The 22311-nt window shown below is 42.5% G+C and overlaps 1 protein-coding gene across 24 annotated transcripts in view; it reads right to left on the reverse strand.

Moving 5' to 3' along the window:
* cacna1ab (calcium channel, voltage-dependent, P/Q type, alpha 1A subunit, b) overlaps positions 1–20912 on the reverse strand; it is a 127538-nt gene extending 106626 nt beyond the window's left edge. For 9 of the 24 annotated variants that reach the window (XM_069529813.1, XM_069529821.1, XM_069529812.1 and 6 more), the window contains exons 1-2: positions 20512–20906; positions 11444–11815 (exon numbers count right to left, since the gene is read on the reverse strand). In XM_069529813.1, the coding sequence (XP_069385914.1) occupies positions 11444–11811 (368 nt within the window). In that variant the 5' untranslated portion in view covers positions 11812–11815; positions 20512–20906. Of the gene's footprint in view, positions 1–11443; positions 11816–17081; positions 17100–20511 lie in introns of those variants that run through there. The other 15 variants (XM_069529822.1, XM_069529815.1, XM_069529817.1 and 12 more) reach the window with 7 other exon arrangements.
* Positions 20913–22311: the final 1399 nt, after the last annotated feature.

The following is a 22311-nucleotide window of genomic DNA, read 5'->3' on the forward strand; positions in this document are numbered from 1 at the left end:
GCAACAGCAGGAAATAGAAAAAAGGGAGAAAAATAAACGAATGGTTGCTGCAGGCATCGTCGGCAAAGCCTGGAGGAGAATAAAACTAAAAATAAACTCTTAGACCTGCCAAAGAGCACACGTGCACAGTTTAATACTTTCCCTGACGTCCTCTCACGATGGAGAAGGAGGAGGAGGAGAGAACGACTGAAAGTAAAGACAAAGAGGAGATAAGAGCAAAAAGGACGAGAAAGGTGACAACACGAGGAAGAAGAATTGGAGAGAGGAAGTAGGGAGAGCGAAGAGGACGAGTGACCGAAATAAAAGATGAGGAGCTAAAAGAATGAGATGAAAAGCATGAGGGGAAGGTGGAGAAAAGGTGGGGATGAGGTGGAGAGATGTAGAGGAGAATAAGGTCAGATAGGAGGTGAGAGAAGAGCGATAGCGAAACGAGAAAAAGGAGACGAGGAGAGGAGCGAGCGATTGAAAGGGAGCGATAAGGAGGTGGAGGAAGGTGAAGAGGAGGAGAACAGGGACAGAGAGAGAGATAGAGATGATGAGGAGGAGGAGGAGGAGGGAGGAAAGGAACAGCCTGTTTTATCTCATCCTTCACTTAACTTCCAACACACTCGTCCCCAGTGTGATGTGCAGAGAGAGAGAGTGTTTACCTGTTGAGCTCAGTATCGAAGGTGTGTGTGAACTTGTAATTGTGCGAGTGTGTGTGTCAGCTTTAGCCTTTTAATGCTGTGTGTATTTTGTGTCTGTCTGTGTTTAGTGTGTGTTTATCTACATAAACTATAGGTGTGTGTGTGTGTGTGTGTGTGTGTGTGTGTGTGTAAGTAGATCAGGACACAGAGGCAGTGATAAAGTGACTGAATAAATCAGCTCTCTTCATCTCTTCTGTCTCCTTCCTCTCTTCTCTTACATGCTCCCTTTCTTTTCCTCCCTCCTTATCTTCACGCTTCCTCTTTCTTTCCTTCCTCTTAAACTTCATTTCCTTCTCTCTCTCTCCCCCCCTGTCTCCTCACCTCTCCCTTAGGGTCTTGGGGTAGTTGGGGTCTTATGGTCCCGAATTTCCTCTTGATCTCTTATTTCACTCTTTCATCCCTCCTTCGTTTCCTCCATATTTCTCCTCAAAACTCCTGTACTTATGTAGTTTCACTGTTCAAGACGGTTATCATCGACTACTAGAGGTCACATGTCAGAAAAGCCATTGTTACCTCTGATGAGGTTTTGTTTTCACCCCAGAATTTGTAGAAGGAATCGTGCACAGGTGTTAACAGAAGAGGATGAATCATCACATTTAATGGTTCATGTCCCTGGACCCGTGAACCTGAGGATGGATCTAAATGTCCATCTCAGGACAGGAATGAGTCCACGCAGCAACATGAGTTTTGTCTCGTGTGTTAGTCCACAGAAAGGCAAATAAATCCTGGGAATTTCTTTCTTGCCTCAACTGAGAATCATTCTCTCTCATGTTTGAATCAAACCATCTCCATCACCTACATGAAGAACCCAAACAAAAAAGTGGAGCCAATTTCTGGAAGACCAACAGGGGGCGACTCCACTGGTTGTTTCTTTCTAACGTCAGTGAACATTGTCCTCAGGAGTTTATGTCCCAGTCTCTAGTTTAAGTCTTCTGATGTTCATTTAGTGATTTATGATCATTTAGAGTCAAACAGCCCAGAAAGCACTGTTTGCATTGGGGGCGTGAATACGATGTGACTGACACCTAGTACTGTCCAATGGCTGCAGGGCGCCACCCCCTCTCAAATATGCTTACTTCTGGTTTCATGAAAATCAAGATGGCGATGGACAAAATGTCGAGCCACACGCAGGCCAGGTGTGAACCCCGCCTCTATGATGTCAGCTGGGAATCCGTTTGACTTTTCCTCAAAGTGTAAACTTTGTATTTGTCACCTGAACAAACCGAGGCAAATCACAGACGCCTAAAAGTGGGAACGAGATGCTCTTTTGTGCTGCGGCTATAATTTAGTTTCAAATAAGCAGACCGATGGATTTTTACATAAAAATCTTGCTGAGTGCAGCTTTAATGAGTTTAAAAGCCATTGGAAGTTTAAACTCATTTACTAAGTCAATACATCATTCAAGTATAAAGCGTATGTGTGCCATTAACGTCCCCAGTGTAAAGGTTTCATTGAGAAAAAGCTGAGGCATCAAGGGTAAGGCGTCGCCCTCACTAAATGGCTGGCTGCCGGCCAATCACAAAGAGGGGGGTGACCCTGAGTGACAGCTGGAGGGAGGGAGATGGGAAGAGAAAAAGAGAGAGAGAGAGAGGAGACAGCTCTTAAGAATGAAAGTCCACCACAGACCATGCAGTCGAACCACTCGCTCGTCCTGAAGCCGTTTACTCACTCATTATTCCCGTCAGAGTTTTCTGAAAGTTATGAATCATTGTCATTTTGCAGAATCACTGAAATAAAAGTTCACGTTATTCTACTTTCCACATTTTGTCAAAGTGCTCCATACTGATGACGAGAGCAAACCTGGAAGTAGCAGGATTAAAAAGCTGGGTTTCAACCACAGGAACTTTCCCCCTGAACTAGGAACCTTTGCACAAAGGACACAATTCAATGTCCGTAAGACCCCTCCTCTCAGGAAAATGTCTGAAAGAATTGGGTCTGGACATTGGGAGGCTGCAAGAAAGTTTTGGACCCTTTACCATAAAGTGCATAAAGTGCAAGTTGCGTACAACTTTTCACACGCACGTTTATACAACCCTGTTATTTTTCTATCACACTGTTATCCGGAGTAGCTCAAGCTTCAGTATTTTACCCATGGACCTTTCAGAATGCAGACTTGAGGTGCCAGGGACCAAACATCAGACGTTCTGGTTTTTGGACGACCCTCTCTACCTCCTGAGCCACAGCAGCCTACGTGAGCTTAAAAAATTAGATCCTGCGTCAAGGTTTCTTGCTTGTTTGCTCAAGGAAAGTCCAAGAGAATTAAATTTGGCCTCTAGAGCTAAAACCTTGACGTTTTAGATGCAGACTTGAACCCACAGAATTGCTCCGATTTGCAAAAGCTTCCAAAATCTCCACCACTGCCATTATCATCGGGACGCAGCCCAACCCCAAACACAGCAGCGTCCAACAGGGCCTCTGCTCTGCAGGCGGAGAAACGGCTGTGTCATTAAAGGAAGATAGCTGTGACTAAGACTATTAGCTAATTGACAGGCGGACTGTGTTGGCCACTGGAGCGGCTGACACAACAAAACAAACACACCCGACCTCTGCAATAATCATCCCAGACTCCTGCAGACGACAAAATCCGTATTCCTTATAAAACATATTTAAAAAAATACTGATTCCTGCAGAGAAAACAAACGGAGCAGAACTTACTAACACTGATGTGCTGCACTTTAATTTGCAGAGTAGCTGCACACTCCCGACACAGAGAAACAAAAACTGCTGAAAATGCAAAGCTGCCCTCACAAGCCAAATTGTGAATGGGGTCTTAATGGAAATGGTGCAGATGAGGCAGACAAATAAACCCTACTCCCAAAGACTCCCGCTGGGCTACAACCCAAATCCTCCCCCCCCCACCCACCTCCCAGCTCCATGTTTGATTTACAGCCCTTTCACTGTAATAGTATATAAAGTGGAAACAGGAATTTGTTTCCCAGCACTGAACTCATTCCCTACATTTCATCAGACAAGTGTAAACGAAGGCGTTAGGACTCGATTCAGAACCAGATGTTGAGCTCAAATGTTTGTTGGCTGTGGTTTTGTGTGTTTATGGTAAATTACAGCTTTTCCAAAACTCAGCAGCCGAACTTAATCCACTAAAAGAGAGAGAAGGTCTCTGTTTTTCAGAAGAAGCACCTCTGATTCTGACAATGACAATAAAGGCTTTGAATTCTATTCTTCTTTTTATTGGCTTCTAACAAATGTTTGAGTTGATTTCAAGATGTTATTGTTGACTCTTAGGGTTTGTTCTAGACGTGCAGTACATTTCAGACCCTTTGACTCCATGTGTCCAAACTTAACGTCCTAAATAAAGTGTATGCTCGCCCAAGGCCTTTTCTGTTAGAGCGTGAAACAATCTCCCAGAGGAGATCCGTCTGGCAAACTCTTTTTTTTTTTTTTAAACTCTCAGACATGACCTCCAGAAAATGTCCGAACAATGGGATTCAGACTTTGTCCAGAGTTTATCTTTATGAAGGCGATGGTGACGCCTTCTCACATACAGCCACAGTGGATAATGTCCAGGATATCATCATTTTATGTTTTATTTTGTTTTTACTCTTCTCATTTGTAACATTTTAATTGTAGTTTTTGTGACCTTCAAATTGCTTTGTTTAATTTTTAACTTGTTTTTTTCAACTGTTTTAAAAGCTGCTCTAAGAGTATGACCATTATCTTTATTATCATTATTGCGTTTTCAATAAATAATATAGAAATAGTTTTTAGTCCCGGGCACATTTGCAGTATTACAGCAGCAAAGGGGAAAGCACAAATAAGAGATGATAAGTAACATGCAGACTAAATATAAGAAAGTATTAAAATAGAAGTAACAGCAGGAACAGGGACGATGTAGGACATGTAAAAATAGGAACAGTATACAGTATAAAGGTGTGTATTAATGCATGAAGTGCACGTTCCCTCTGTGTGGTTTTAAGTGGGTATTTGTTTAAAGTGCTGCCTCGTGCACACTTCACTCAGCGGAGAGAACAAACTCGTTCCCAGCAGATTCCTCCTCATTAAAATAAAGGACAAATCAATGATTTCTAAACTGTCCATTTACCCAGGACACGAATGTGCTGAGCAGTCGCACTTTTCCTGCAGCAAACTTGTATAATGTCTCTGCTCCACATTTACACCCCCACACACGTTGACAGTTCAAATCTTCCCCCTGTTACCAAAATGAAACTTGTTTATTTCAATATATGTCGCTGGAATATTTGATCTGAATTATGAAAACTTGAAAACTTGATGGGGAAGCATTCTCCTGACACTCTGTGGTCACACAAGGTACTGCAGTGGAATGGTTATTGCTTCACACACACACACCTCAAAATATTGTTATCTACGTACATAAACAAATTTAGGTCCCAACAAGATGAGTACAAGCTGGAATACAAACATACAGCAGTCATGAATTGAGTATAAGCTTTGAGGTATTTGTAATTTACTTCAGTATTTCTATTTACTGATGCTATATACAGTATACTCTATACTGCAAACCAGAAGCAAATGTTGCAGCTTGACACTACATTTATTATCTTAAATTAATATATATTCAGTTACATTGTTGGTTTAAATTAATGATACTACAAATAAAAATAAAGAATATACTGATACTCAGAAGCTTCCTGAAACTATTTATATCAAATATAGTTTAAGCATTTATCAGCCACAAAGTGAAAGTGACAAACATTCACTCTCACATTCGTACTAATAGTTTTACTTCATAACGATATCGTTATACGAACATTTGATTTGCATTATTCATTTGTTTTTACTCCTTTTAGAGAATTCACATAGCTACACTGTAAGTTGGATGTGTTTGTGTCTGCTGGCACCCAGTGGTCTCACACAGTACTGCAGTGATTCAGAGTTGCCACCATCAGGGAACTCGTAATTATTACTGACGTTAATCTGTGCGTCATCTACAGGTGAAGGAAACAGGTCAGACACTGTCTCACCTCCCGCTCTCTTTATATTTCCTCAGTGTTTATTCTTTTACGCAGATGTTTCCTCTCAGCATCTCTTTTCCATCCTCCCTTCTTCTTCACCTCCATCCACAGACGTGACCTGAGCAAAGATCTCTTCTGTGTGTGTGTGTGTGTGTGTGTGAACTATAAGAATCTTTATTTACACACAGAGGGAGATTCATTCCCTTGAACACATGAAGTCAGACATACCGAATTACACCTCATCACCACCAACACAAGAGGGCAGCAGTTTCCTGCCTGAGAACTCAGTGTGTGTGTGGTGGAATAAAGGAGGTGTAGTGAGTCATTGAGGAAATGGATGATGGGTGAAGCGAGAGAGAGAGAGAGGAGGCTTCTCAGATTAAAATCTGTAGTAAACAGAGCTCCGATCCTCACAGAAAACACTGCAGCTCCTGAAACACCTCGTCAGTCATCCGAACTGCTCCATTCCAGACAACTCGGATGTCGCAACGTTACTTCAAATCGTGTTAAAGACTTGTGAACATTGTGAATGGTGGCGCTCATGGAGACGCAGACACTGAAGAGCTGATGTTTGTGAGAGATGTTCTCTCCCTCTCATGTACTGGAAAGTGTTTACAAATATAAAAGTGCCGTAAATTAAACGTATAATGGCATCTGTTGCCTAATGCGTCGTTTCCCTCCTCTTTGTTTCTGTATGAACGGAGGCTGCACTGGTCACAGTTGAACTGTTTCATCACAAGACAAATAAACAGCTTCTCACGGTCAGAAATGTTTGTTTATGTTTGACGTCATCACCGCATTGCAACGCTTGGATGTTGGAAATGTCAGAGTTGTCTGGAACGTAGCTATACTTCCAGACATCATGTCAGGTGACACGCCCCCCCCCAACAAAAAAGCAGCAAGGTGAGAGAGGCCAATATTTCCAATAGGCCAATTATTGGATGGAATGTTACACAATCAATGTTGTGGTTTGTAGAAAATGTTAGAATTGATGAACCACAAACAGACTGAATGTTGAGTTCTGGTTTTTCACAGACATGAGGTCGCATCCGGTTAATCACAAAACCAGCGCTGAATAGTCGCAGCTAATCAGAATGCAAATTTTCAGAGTGATAGAAAAAAACGAGCAGGGAGGAGTCACAGAGAGAGACACGGGGAACAGAGGACAAACGAGGGCGAGAGAAAAGTAAGGATGAAAACAGAAGAAGAGAGGACAGGAAGGAGGGAAGGGTGATGGGGAGGATAAATGAATGGCCCGGCAGTAAAAAGAGAAGATGCATAAAAGGAAGGAGAGAGAGAAATATGAGGGAGTGAGGGGAGAGGATCAATGGATGAATGGGAAGGAGAGGTAGAAGGAGAGAGGGAGAGTAAATATTAAAATGAGTGATGTGCACTCTGCAGTCAGAAGTGCAGCTGGCAGCAGAGCGACGTCGCCGAGCCAGCGAAACACACTGACTGATGCTGGCGCTGATACAACACAACAGGAAGACAGTGACGGACACACACAGACGGTTCTTTCTTTTTCCGTCCTTTATTAAAACATGTCGACCGAATGCAGCTCACACCTCCGTCTCTCCGAAAAACATTTGTGCTTATTTACGACTTAATGGGTTTTTGTAGGAACTGGATTAGCTTCCTGGAGTAACATTTTTTCACAGCGCAGGAAGTGACACGGTGAATAACTCTGACCAGAGGAGGGAAGACTTTGCCAAATTTTTTTTTAATAAACGTCAGGTGTGCGTCAGAGAGCCACTGGTGTTCTTGAGGATGAAAAGGGTTGAAATGTTCATATTTTCCTCTAACGTATAAAAACGTTGAATAACGTAAGGTCTTCTACGGATTAAAAACTGAAGATTGTTGTTGTCTCATTAACGAGCCGTGAAAATAAGAAAGTTTTTATCAAACCTGGCTGAAAATCCACTTCACTCCTTATGTAACGTGTGTTAAGCACCTGAAGTGAAAGGAAAAAGGTGTTCGATCTCATCACACCATCATGAAGACACACTCAGGTTTGTGGGATGTGTCGGTGGTGTGGGAGTGACAGATTCTGGCGAGAAATAAAAGTAGCTTTGGCGTGAGGACACTGAATGGCTGCCATCTTCATCTCCTCCGAGGAGACAGAGGAGGAAAGACATGTTGAGCGATAAAAGATAAGAGAGAAGGACAGAAGAAGGAAAAAAACAGAAAATAAATAAAATTTTGCTTTTTTAGAGCGTCTAAACAAAACCATCATCTTTCTGATATTTGCATAATATCGACAAGCAAAGAAACAGGATGAGTTGTGACAGACATTGTTAAATTAAAATGTTTTGTATACGTACTGCATCAGTTAAAAAGTGTTGTTAGTGGCTTGAGTAATGGATGAAGTTCACATTAAAAACTACAGATTAGAGCAGATTGTAAAATGTATTGATCGGTTTAAAACTGTCAACGTCAGCAAATCTGCAACGCATGTTCCAAAATGTACCCCCCCACCAACATGTTTCCATATCTACCATCAGTCAGGTCACACCCCCCTCACCTCCTCCAAATATGGTTACCTCTGGTTTGAAATAAACAAAAGGTGGCGCTGGACAAAACGACGGCTCACAAACGTCCCGGTGGGTTGATACTTAGTGAGACCACGTGTACGGTATGAAATCCTGTCTCCGTCACAAAGTTGAGACTGTGACAGTGGATGAGATGTTTTCACAGGCGACAGCGAACTTTATCAAACATGACTGATGTCAAACTCTCGTCGTGCACCAGCGCAGTCACAACAGATTAAACATGTCTCATCTGAGTGTGACGCTGCAGTGGACCTACAGCCCATTAATTCACTACAAGCAAACAAGGTGTCTTCACTTTATTCACAGTGAAGGTTAAAATGTTCTGAAGAGGGAGGAGACTGAAGGTCTGAACCAAACAAGGACCTTAAGATGTAAAATGATGAGCAGAGCACACGTCAACCAAAAATTCTAAATGGTTTTCAACTTCTGCTCCTAAAACAGAATGATTGCGGACAGATGGATTGACGCACACACTACATGTCCCCATATTGGATTATAATTATTAAATCATAATAATATTTGGGTCATTCACTGTCATTGGAAAGACGAGACCTCCAACATGCTTCCATGCTCTGCAGGTCAGCACTGAGGACCACCCCCCCCCCCCTTAACCCTGCCTTTGCCTATTTTTGCCTCATGTTTTCCAAACCACAGGCTTTCTCATCTTACTGTGACCTTTTGCAAAGTCAGGGCCGAAAACACTCCTCAGTGTTCAGTAACGGAGCAGCAGGGAGGTTAAAAAGACAGAGTTTGACCTGAACGGGGTCTGGTTTGACTTACAAGACAAAATAAAGATGGAATAAACAGGGGGAAGGAAATCCAATAAGATGCTGATTCTTACACAAACAAACAAAAAAATTAAATCACATGGTTCCCAAAAGTGGAGCCTAAGCATCCAGACCTGGCTGCTGTGTAGGTCATAAACCCAGCCTCATCCCTTATCAATACAAAAACAAATGTTACACGTAAAATAATTATTTCTCAAACTTAGTTTCATGTCGAGGCCAAAAAAAAGGAAATCAAAGGAGTTGAAAGGAGATAAACGTCCAAAACATGAAAGTTACTGCTCTCGTGACTGCAACAGGTTGATTTTGATGGAAACATGAGCAGAGAGATTGTTTCAGGCTTTAGATACGATGCCGTTGTTTTGATTTATCTAATTTTGATCATATTTCAAATTCACACAACGTTCTCACTGTGTTCTGTCGTTTTCTGTTGTTCAACTCATTTCCCTCCTGAGGATCTCATCTTATCACATTTCATCCCATTTCTAATTAGCTAATATGTCCTCAATAAATCCAGTGTTATTTGATAGATTTTTATCATTTTTGGCAACACGTGGCGTCTCTGACTTGTGCCAATAATGAACTCAGTGAACCGAGCCAGTGCCAGCGACAGAGGGACGGCAGATACAGGTGATGCTGCAGCCGAGGCTGAAAACATGTTCTCAATCACAATTAGAGGGGAATAATGGCAGAGAACAGATGAGCTGCAGCAGCGATTGGTCCTGCGGCAATAAATTTCCCATTTGGGTGTGATCACCTATAGTCAACATTACCTTAAGAGCCTAGGAGAGACAGACAGACACCAGAGGGTAATAAAATCTATCCAACCCATCTGCCAACTTTCCATCCATGGATCCACTGCATGACGAGGTAGGCGTGTTTTTTAAACCGTCATGTTGGATAAAAATCTGCTTCACACCCCGAGGCTTCTCTGACACACCTGGTCTGATCTATACTGGCTCAGCAGCTGTCTGCCTGAACACAAGTCTGTCTGCGTGTCTGTCCCTCAAAAACAACCCCACCGACACTGTGACCAATCTCAGGACTCAACTGGCTCGAGGACACGTGATGGGAACATTTTGAGCAGTAAAGAGAGTCAACTCAGGTAAAGTTTGGAGCGACTGATCTCAACCCCTAGACATTGTGAGTGGAACCCACTTTCCTTCCACTGATTACGTCTCTGAAACAGCAGTGAAATCAGCCGCTGTAGCTTTTGATTGCAAGAAAAGTGTCTCGTGTGACTTACAACTCAAAGATACCACACAAAGAGCTTATTCCCAGAATAAAAAATATACACGTGGCAGCTGTAAGGTGACTGGTTTTATATGGTGATGCCACCAAAATGAAAATCAGATGATTATCTGAACGTAAATCTAAAACCTTTTCAAACGAAGATGATTCAGTGAATAAATATGCATGAAAGTCAGAAACCTGTTTTAAACTTTCTCATCCAACAGCTATGAGATTATTAAATCGACAATTTAAACTTGTGTCATGAAGAAAAACAGTTTCTGAACCTAAGCAGTGTTTGTTAAGCCTCTGAGCGGATTGTGTGACTGACGTAGGATCGATGAAGACACACACATATTGATTTTCTTAACTGTTCGAATCACTTTTGGACTAAAAGCTCTAACACCATCTGGACATGAATCATTCTCGTGCAATGAATCTGGTCCACGCTCCCGGACTGGAAACCGAACCCCATCATTGGATTGAAATAAAAATAAAAGACGGACCTCAGATTTGTGTGTGTATTTGTGTGTATGTCTGTGTATGTCTGTGTGTGTGTGTGTTCATTAAAATCCACATCATGACCCTGTGGCTAGTTTCCATTTGTGACCACATAAAAACGACATGTGACCATTTCATATTAACAACCTTGGTCTTTTTCAACAAACCAGCTCTGATAAACCCACAGGTTCTCTCCCACATACGACAAGTATTCAGTCGTGTGGTGAAACGAGAGGCGGTATTGTGCTTATTTAAGGTTTCAAGGGTAAAAGACAAAGACACTGGAGGTTGACTTACAGTTTGAGCTTTTCTCATGCAAGGACGAGCATTAAATTCTCCTGGCTGCATCATCAGCACCAGAGACGTAATGATACATTAGAAAATGTCTGTTTTTTGGCTTCTGTTAAAACACAAGTGGAGAAATCGACTCCTTGAGAATTTCAGAAAGAACTGCCCAAGCACCAGGTTTCTAATATTGCTTTCAAATGGGAAATGATATGCAAAGAGACAAAGGATGAAAGTGAGAAATAGTTCTCCTTGGTTTTAAGGGTGTTAGTGTGTGTGATACCCGACCTGAGACATTTTCGAACAAAGCGTTTAAACGCTCTTTAGGTTTGGATTAGGTCCCGTTGGCTCGGCTATGTACACTTGATCTTTAACACTGCACATGTCTGTAATCTGTGAAATCATCAATCACATCTCCTGTGATTCCCAGATGTGACAAATGTAACTCTACTCACTCCCATTGTTTCCTCCTGGCCTGTGGTGTGTTGTGCATCTTGTGAGCCTGATGTGCCAGGATGACGTCCCGGTGGTCCACCACTCCTCCCCTCCGGCGGATCGGTGGGACCGCGGGGTCGGTGTGGTGCGCAACAAGGGGCATGGAGCCCCGGCGGGAGTGAAGCCCACTGATGAAGGGCACTTCTCTGTACTGCTCCACCCGGACATCATACACGGCATGATAGTAGGTGGGGTTGGGGCCCACGCTGCTCCCGCTGATTGGGGGAGGGTGGCAGCGCAGCGGGCGGTGGAGGCCCTGAGACGAGGAGGAGCAGGACGACGTCTGGGGCCACGAGCCGCCATGGTCCTGATAAAGGGGGGACAGCATGGAGCTGGAGGCGGAGAGAAGAAGAACAGGGATGGGGAGGAAGTGTTTAGAACCAGTGGAAGATCAACAGAACAGTTTGTCAAGACACCAAAGAGGTAAAAGGTTTGAGGGTCTGAGATTTTTGACTCGTTAAATAAATACAGAACATTTATCATTTGAAAGAACCGAAATGAAAACTTACAAATGAGCAGAGTGAGGCTTGTAAAGAGTTTTAGTGAAAAGGGAGTTTTAGGTGAACAGAGGAAAAAGAAGAGAAGTAGAATTCCTTCAATCTTGTGTTGAGTCAGCATCAAAATAACAATAATACCGTTGGTAACAAAAAGCACTGTGCGATAAAACAAGCTGCTTCCAGAGACACTTTTATAAACTCTACTTTCTATTCCCCACAGTTTCTGAGACTAGATTCATTTCCTTTGTGATAGACTGTTGGGAAACTGCTTTTATTCCTAAACACGAAACTCCTGCTGCTCAACTGCCGTGTTTATGTTGTTTGAGTCACCGGAGAATCTGTCGTGTGAGCAGAACCGAGGGTGTTCGGTGGAGATATTTGCTCGTTTGTCATTGAAAAGGAGAAGATGGATGAGCCCTTCTTCAGCTCTCTTCATGTTGTTTTCAACCTCCACAAGAATAAATCCTGGTTACCTGGTCTTGAAACCTGGAGGATTTTATGTTGAGTCTTGTGCCATTTTCACTTTGAGAAAAAGATCTTATTCACAAATATTCTTGATTGTGGGTAAAACAGTGACATAGGAGTTGAGAACTTCTAGTTCATGATACGATGGTGAGAGGAGGATGATCTTTCAGTTTGGGAAGAAACCTTTTTGTTAATAACTAAACATAAATGTTCTCTGAATTATTTATTTTATATTCATAAAACAAACACAGGTGCTGATATGCCAGCAAAAGACGATTTTTAACAGCCAAACGATAATTCGGTCGGGTCTGGAGAGGAAGTCTGGAAAAAGTCCCATTTTTTTGCCCTCAAAGAAGAGGTGAAGAATAATATGAATCCAAACAGCGAGGAGGTGGATTAATAAACCAGGCACACAATAAAAGTGCAGCAACACAAACATAGCATTAAGATTTTTACCATGCAAGTGCTAAAGAAAAGCTCTGAGTGTGTGTGTGTGTGTGTGCGTATTGGAAACAGCACTTTTCCTCACCAGTTATCTGCTGAGGGTGCATTACGCGTTATTTCTCCCTGACATGGTGTAAAGTGAAAACTAATTCACAGAGACAGGCGCACACACACAGATTTACGCTCACACGCTGCAGGTACAATGATGAGACATGCAGTAGTGCTATCGTAAGGACTTTGTTGGGTGATTGAGGGTGTGTGAGTGTGAGTGAGTGTGTGTGTGCGCCGCAGGACTTGAATAACACAGGTCAGCGCAGAACACACAAACTCAGGACAATGCGCATAACAGAGCAAGGGCGAACTCCAGAACTAACAAGGACGCTGAGGACTCAGAGAGGTGGGGAGATTATGAGGGGGGAGATGGAGAGGCTGATGGACAGATAAAGAGGAGAGAGGAGGGTGGATAAGGGAACAGAATGGGGGAGAAAGAGTGTGACACTAAGGGGAAAACAGGAAACAAGCATTCACCCCCGAAGGCAAACTGGTATGATGGAGAGCAGACGTTAAGAAACCGTACAGAGGCTGCAGGATGAGAGGGGGAGAGATTAGGGGACAGGACTGATGAGAGGGGGATGACTAATTGCTGGACGTGAAAGAGCAGAGCTCTGCAGATGAAGCAAAATCCTTTCTCGTTTTTCACTCATCGTGTTTTTGCCCCTCAGGGATTGATGGGAGAAAAGACGAGGAGGTTTCTCCACCTCTATTTTAACAGGCAACTACAACCACTCTGCATAGATTTACAGAGCAGCAGTGAGAGCAGAAACCAAATCCTCACTGCTGCACCTGCAACTATCTCCTGTTTCATAGCTTATTTGAGACTTTAGCTGCCTTCAGCCGTGAACTGAAGTCCGCATCTTCTCCTGAAATCATCCAGAGCATCTGTATGTGAGAACACAAATGTCTGAGTCAGTCGCTCTGGATAATCTCCCGAGTTTTTCCTGCCAACCCCCCGATAAAAACTCTATGGAGTTTGAATCCATGTGTGAATACAGCAGGATAATGTCCAGAAAATAGTTGGCAAACATTTAAAGATATTTTGGAGGATCAAGAGAGGATTTTTTAAACCACTTGCATCCAAAGTGCATAAACATATTGTCAAGATACAAAATAAAAACATCACAACATCTACAATGGAACGCTTCCTCAGGTTTTTATGGCCGATACAAATACTAGAGAGTATAAAACATTTCTAGTATTGATACATTGGCCAGTTTTCATTTTAAAAATGGCAACAATAACCAAGATGTCGTTATGATACCTTTTTTAACAAAAACTGTAATTGAGGTTAAATATTTTACAGTTTAATCATAAACCTCTATAATACTATCTAAAATAAATAAAACCCAAAGAAAACTAAATGTATAGAGACTGAATTAAGAAGATAAACTTATGTTACCCTCCGTACGTTGCTTTCGTCAAATGAGCGTCCTCTGGCTCTTCCGTCTGTACAGCCACGACAATCCAGACTTTTCTGCTTCGTAGTTCCACGTTGGTGGAACGAGCTGCCAAACACCACCAGAGCAGGGGCGTCCCTCTCTGTCTTCAAGAAGCTATTGAAGATCGAACTCTTCAGAGAACACCTTCTCCCCTAGCTAGCACTTACCTAGCACCACTCTTCCTCTCTCTACCACTCTTCTGCTTTCTAGCACTACTGGTCTCTCCTTTCCTTTCTCCTACCGCCATCTCCTGCAAATCATAACTTAATATCTGCCCTTAAAACGTAAGGTGGTATGTATTGCTACACTAAGATCTTTGTTGCTATGTAGCTTGAATGTTACGTCTCCCTTGTAAGTGGCTTTGGATAAAAGCGTCTGCTAAACAACTCCATTTTGCAGGCAAACACCGTGCCTGGTCTCCTGGTGTTCTGACCATCTGACTGCTGCCGACCTCGTTCTGCCCGTCAACCCCACCAACCCGTTCAAAAACAAAACTCTGACCCCTCAGGTCACAGCTCTCCTGCATCCATCAGGTGAATACTAAAGAGCCACAGATTCTCATCACAGCACCGATGAGGCTTCTTCCAAACAACACTGCCTTTCCCCTCATGTTTTAAAAAGAAGAATAGAAGTTGTGTGCAGCCTGAAGGTCAAATATGAATCAGAAGTGTCGTCTTTGTTACTTGAGGAAAGAACCTTAGTCCAACAAAACAAAAGACAAATATCATGAAAACAAAACGGTTCTGGACTCACAGAATCTCACAGTCTGAGGTTATGTAAATCAGGACCATAGAATCACCGCCCTGTGACCTCAGTCATCCAGCAAGACATATCAGGTCACTGTGACCTTTGACCTGTGACCACTGAAATCTAATGAGGTCCACTTTGAGTCTGAGATATCACGTTGAAGGTCAAATCATGTTGTGAGACCACCGTGACCTTTGATCACCAAAATATAATCAGTTCATCCATGAGTCAAACTGAATGTTTGAACAAAATTTTAATGAATTCCCTTCTTAAGATATCTTGATGGGAGAGACGGACGACTAACCTCTGTACTAACATCTGGACGGAGAAGCTGAAAACACAATCCGTGGCTATCGCTGACATGCAGGAATAAAATCATCTTTATACTAAATAAAACAAGAGGAAATATACAACTTACGTTTATCAAGCGCCATATGAGTGTTTTTTAAATCTTAAAAACTTCAGATGTTTATAATACAAACTTGCATTAAAACCTATGTTCATATACAATATAAAGACTTCATTGGGAGGTGTGTGTGTGTGTTTGTGAGTGTGTTCACTTGTATTATTTGTGAATTAAAATGTATGTCTCATGTCAGTAGAAACGTCCCGGGTGGATCAGAGAGAAGTAAATGTACTCAGCTAAATGAAGTGTGAGAACGTTTCTCTCAGACCACTGAGCTGTGAAAAGAGCAGCGACCGTTTATAGAGCGCACACTCAACCTGCTCGCTGCACCGCTACCGACCAACTGCCCGCCATTACCAGGAAATGTGATGAAATGGTGCATCATTAGCAGGAAGCTCCCAGGATATAAGTTCCAGCTTTGTTCCGATTCAGAGGCCGAAACATGTGACGTCCACATTTTTAGAGCTGGTGCGTCATTACTAAGTGTAAGAAGACCCCCCCCCCCACCACCACCACTGTGCTGAGGAAAACAAAACAAAAGCTGTTTGCAATTCACAAATGGAGATCAAGTGATTTGGCATGGGGGAGTTTAATTAAACTGTAAACTGTCTCAGTGAGTCACCACGCTCGCTGTAGACGTGAATAAATCCACTGGCAACATGCAGGGAATCCATTATTCTGGAAGATTCTAACTACGGCAGAGGAGAACGAGATTTGAATTACCGACACAGGAAGAGATGTGGTGGTGCCATGACTCTTTTTGAAACGGACACACAAACACAGGTACACGGTTCCTCACTACAGCCTCACTCTGCTGAACCCAGCGTTTCACAGCGAGAGTATTTACTGAGGACACAACACACTGACTCACTCGTGCTTTCATCTCGATGACAACGTGAAAGCCAGAACACAGGATGTTGTCCACTCCACAGCCGACTACGTTTGATTGACATCATGAGCAGGAAGAGCTGCCCGGATCACACAGAGACAGACAAAGACTTTTAATGATGTAGGAAGGAATGTCAGTTTGTACAAGCCCACACAGTGCAGAGTCAAACTACACAACAGTGATACACACCTGTGAAGGTGGGAGGATCATGGGTGTGATATAAAGTACAGTGAGCTGCATGGAGGACGCTGAGAGCAAAGACGTCCTGAGCCGACAATCACAACACAAAGTGTGGAAGTGTTTTAGGTTCTACACTGTAGACGGCAAAGTAACAAACAAAGGTTGTCGACCTCTTACTCCTCAACGACCACAACCATGAAGCCTCACGTGTTAGATTCCCAACAAACAAGGACAGTGTACGAAACATAGCAGAGCAGCACCACAAGGAGCCGACAGGCCTGTTCACTGAATTCCACTTTTTAAAACCCTGAGATCGAGACAAAAAAAAAATCAACATGTCGACTGGAGGTTCTTCTATTGGGCAAACAAAGTTTTAACAAAAAACTAAACTGATCATTTAACACACACACAAACACACTTATCTCAGGGTTATATTTCTTACTTATACAAACACACGTTAGAGCTTTAGTTTACCTTTGCTTCTCCTCATGTCTCTGGTCCACAGGCAAAAGAGGTTTCAGGATATTTTAAGTAAATTTATACTTCCTGGTTCGAACCATGTTTGACTGGAGGGGGGAAGCTTAATGTGTCTGTTAATTACAAAAGGTGTTTCCATGACACTGATGCAAATATGGATGTTTCATTTGTTCAAGCAACAAAATTCTATAAAACTTCAAAAAGACTCTTACCCATATTTTCTGTTAATGAGCAGGTTTACTCTTTACATTAGTGAACTCCCCCGTCTGTGGTTCAGTCCTATCCAGGTAGGTACCACTGAGGTATATAAAGAGGTGGCTGTGTTGCTGCTGCGATGTGAATGAATGAGACCAAACATCTGTACTCAGTGTAAATATATGTTTTCTGAAACACCGACAGTTCTCAACAGGTAAAAGACTTTCAGCTCCATATGAAACTATCATGTTGTTTTCTACTGGTGAGGTAAATGTGCTATATAACAACTAAGCCATGCAGAACAACGTGTAGTGCATTCGGAGAGTGTGCAACTACCAGTGTGATGAGAAACTACCTAAAATTACATATTTAACATGTACTTTGACTTTTTACTTTGGCCCATGTCCCGTCTGCTAACACGGACAGGGCGGGGTATATGGCCTAGTTGATGCTAAGCATTAAAACTAGCCTCTGAGCTCTGGTATCTTTTAAGCCATCATTACACCAACGTGACGCTTAAACGCCTTCTATCAATTCATCAAATGTGAACTGGCCGCTCCCGATCCACTAACTACACTTTCTATTCAATCTGCCTGTTTTGTTTTTATCTCCAGACACTGAGGACTTTTCATCTTTGGCAACTTCTGCTTATTGTTGGTTTACATCCTTTGACAGCAGCACTGTTTCGTCTCATGCCAGGGGCTCCTGCCTTTAATTTTCTGGAGTCAGGTGTTAATACAGTGAATGTGAAAACTAGAGCTGCTCCTGGAAAGATGCTGAGGGATGGGATGGAGGGATGGGATGGAGGGATGGAGTAACGAGACGGAGAGGGTCAGGGGAGTGATGACCCAGAAGCAACAGGCAAGGGTGTAGGTGTGACATTTGGTAAACAAGAATATACATCTGTCAGAACAACTCTAATCCTGTTTGCTTCTCCGAGGAAAAGCTGCAGCTTTGTGGAGGCTGAGGAACAGGAAACCAGTTTCCAGATTTGATAACATGTAGATGCAGCGATGTTACACCGATGTCAGCGATGGGCCAACACAGGCCAAAATAGTGAAGAAACTCAGAGAAGAGGGATATTTTTGGCTGAGAGGTACAGTAGTAGTACTTTTTGAGAGATCTGTACCGGCAGTATGGATTTTACATAACTCGCTCATCCAGCAGCAGATTTGACACTCGCTGCTGAACGAGTACAACAATAGCCTGGGAAGAAAAACCTCAGCACCCATCACGATGTTGACTCCGTTAAGAAGAGTGGAGGGATCTGAGAGTTTTTCTACAACAGCAGTGGGAGAAGTGTTTTCTTCTTCGCTGTAGCTTCAGGGTGGTGTCGAGCGTCAGTTCAGTTTGACACCACCCGGTTGTTCTTTCATCTAAAATATTGAATTTGTTCAAGACCAGTATATTTATATCCACACAAGCATTTTTCCACTCTCTCTCTCTCTATACATATATATATATATATACACACACATATATATATAAAGCTTTCTAGCAATTTAACAAAGAAGCAATACCCTGTGTTTTCCCAGATCTACATTGTGTGAGATTAAATTTCCTCATTGGGACTAAAGAAAGACAAAGCGTATGTTGTCATGCTGCACACTAGAGGATAATCGTGTGGAGCTCTGGTCCGACTATCATGGGGGCGTTGGAGATTTGAGCCTGACCTGAACAGATTAACGGACCAAACAGTCCAGCACTGCTCACTAATGTCAGCAACTTAATTTGAGCCTTCAAATCAAACATGTTTGATGGTTACGATTACAAATCAAAGTCGTGTAAGAGGAACAGCGATTGGAAAAGTGAGCAAAAACCTGGAATAGCCAATGAGAGCGAGCGACTGGGAAGCATCAGCAATCAGACGTTGTGTACGTGGATGTTCGGAATCACATAGTGCAAATAAGCTTTTAAGTATGTCAGTGTAGTGGTATCCGGTATTTCTGCTGCCCCTGGTGGCCAAAAAATTATGTTAATTGGTTAATTACGTCAGGGAAGTTATTATAGATAGATTTAATTATTTTGGTTATGAATAAAGTTCTTCCTTAAGCGTACCAAGTTTTACTACAGTCCACTTTTTCTGTTTTCATTTTATTACTAATGATTACACATATCCTGAAGTTCTTTACTTGCATTCATGCAGTATTTGATACAGATTACCAGCTTCCCTTTATTTACATTTGACACGTCAACATTTAGCATCACGAGCAACTCGAATAGATTTAATTTGAATAAGCTTATTTGTGCTCGATCTATGGTGAGAGCAGAGGTCTGGGTCTCTTTGGACTGACTCTCCTCTGGATCCTTTATCTACAGTGACTGAACGGACGCACAGTTATTATTATTATTACATTGAGATGAAAATGCTCCGGGCCCTGTGAGGCTCTGTGCTTCAGTCTGAGCCTCGTCCTTCACTCAGACGTCCTGTCATCTGATGTGGCATGAAGTTCTGACTGGATTTGGACGCCTGATGCTGGAATAGAGTCATTTAAACAGCGGACTTCATGGCTTGGAAAAACCCAAATTCATTTTAATGTACCTGATTTGAAGGTGTTTAAATTAGAAATGGCCCCACAGCACAAGTATGGATGAAACTCACCTCATCGAATCTCTTTCTGGTTTATTACAGTTATTTTGAGGCCCTTAAAGTAACAGTAGAGGATTTTCTAACTCCGACTGCATCAGCTGTTGTATGTGAATAAACAGGTCCAAGGATCACTGTGGGTGATGAGAGGAATCTACCTCACCTCCTCATTTCATCTGTTCCCATATGGATGATGTCTCCATCTATTTACAGAAAAAGGTCAAAAAGATCCTTAATGCACAAAAATTAGGATTCAAGCTCAGTCAGTGCAGAGCTGCTCCAGGTGTCTGTTCTGTGATTGTTACAAATATAGAGAATCTACATATCTCATAAATAATGATGAAGCAGCTGATCGGATGTGTGGAAGTTAAAGGTCCGAACTGTAAAGTAAAAATAAATGAATGTAAATGAAGATGTGTTAAGTTGATTCTTATCATTTTCAGTCATTTAAAAATATAAGTAACATTGAACTGGAACATTGACCCAGTGATAATGGATCAAATCTTAAACTTCAATGAATAAATCATTTTATTTATTAGGTTTACTTTATATTCCGTTTGTGTACTTTTAGTTTGTCACAAGAGGAGGATGAATTGAATTTTAATTTTAATCTCCAGCTGTTCCCTCGGGTCTGTGCGTCCTTACCTGCCTGTCAGGTGAACCGCTGACCGGCGGCAGCTGAGCCTGCGGGCTCCGGGGTCTCCACAGCCGCCCCCCGGTTCTCCGGTGGCCCCGACCCGCTCACCTGTCGGCCGGCGGCGGCGGCGGCTGGAAACCAGTCAGCGGTGCTGGGAGGACCGGGCGCACGGCGAAGAGTCGGTAACGTGTCCGGCACCGGAGGGAAGGAGAACTCCATGTTCACCTCCAGAACATCCCGAGTAAAGTGACGTCCGCCGGTTAACGAGCGATTACGTGACGTCAAACCGACGGTTCGTGATGATCCACAGACTTTTTTTGTCTCCCGGTGTAAACCTGAGATGTTTTCTAGAGGACGTTCAGCTCCGGATCTGTGCGTAAAGATCTGCTCATCCACTGCACTGATCCTCCCTCTCTCTCTCTCTCTCTTTCTCCCTCTCTCTCTCTTTGTGTCTCTCTCTCTCTCTCTCTCTCTTGTATTGCCAAATCCCATAAATGATGGTTATAGCTGGATCCTGACTGAGAAGGATTTTTGGAGGACCAGTGCTGATTGACTACAAATGATCCTGCATCAATATATCAGCCGATATGTGTATCAATAAAAATACATAACGATCCCTAATTTGTTGTTATCGAACCCTTATGACGAAGAAAGGTAATTAACACTATACATAAAAATAAAACCAAAAAAACTGTATCAAGAAAATAAAACTGCATCTTTTCAGCAATGATTATTCTTTTAATTTTCTAATCATTCTGAGAAAGACTATGACAGTTATGATGTGCACATGAGTTGCTAATATTCTTTTTTCTGTTACAGAGCAAAGTCGGATTATGACTCACGTACGTCCATCACCTTTTTTATGGCCTCTCTGCTGGTGATCTTTACTTTATTAAATCATATCACCTCAGCCTCTTTTGGTCATGGTATACCTGGATCTTATATATACATATACTGTATATATAATTCCCTTAAAACACTGAGAATAATTTCAGCTTCTCCCTTAGTCCTCTTTACCCAGCCAGTAACTTACTCACATGTCAACACCTGGAATTGGAAATTGTTTGATTTTATTTCTGATATATTTTAATTAAAATTTGCTTGAAAAGTAGGTTATGTTACTGCTGGTTTAATAGAAGAGAAGAAAATAGTCAATAATATTGGTGGCACCTAATCAAACTCTGCTCCGGGCCCCATACAGGCTGGGGTTAAGGTTAAGGTAAGGGTAAGTTAGTAGGTTAGTGGTAGTATTGACGTGTGATGGTTAGAGTTATTAAGTAAGGTTAAGGTTAGAGTGAGTGTCCAGGGAAAGAAAGTAAGTCAATGTAATGTCCTCTGAAATCCTGTGGGTGTGTGTTAGTGTGTGTGTGTGTTAGTGTGTGTGTGTGTGAGCACTCGTGTGTGACGACAGAGTTTGCCCGACTCAGCATCTTTCCAGGAGCAGCTCTAGTTTTCACATTCACTGTATTAACACCTGACTCCAGAAAATTAAAGGCAGGAGCCTCACATGCACTTTCTCGTGCACACACTTCAGGGATTCACATTTTGCAGAGTTTCTCTACAGTTTAACCTCATTTAGGTGAGCCGTCGTACTGCAGCGAGTCAGCAGGGTTCAGTGAACATGAACAAACACACATGCACTCACGCAGGCTGCGTGTTGGTGATTACACAGCAGCACCAACGCACAACTGGATCTGACACAGTTAGACACCGAATAAAAGATGCCGCTATCATCGCAGGGAGAGATTGACGGAGCATGAAGGTTAAACTACTGTGAGTCTGAAATGCACCTGACCTTCATCATCATC

Source organism: Paralichthys olivaceus, chromosome 8, assembly GCF_024713975.1.
Source record: "Paralichthys olivaceus isolate ysfri-2021 chromosome 8, ASM2471397v2, whole genome shotgun sequence".
In the NCBI taxonomy this organism is placed as follows: Eukaryota; Metazoa; Chordata; class Actinopteri; order Pleuronectiformes; family Paralichthyidae; genus Paralichthys; species Paralichthys olivaceus.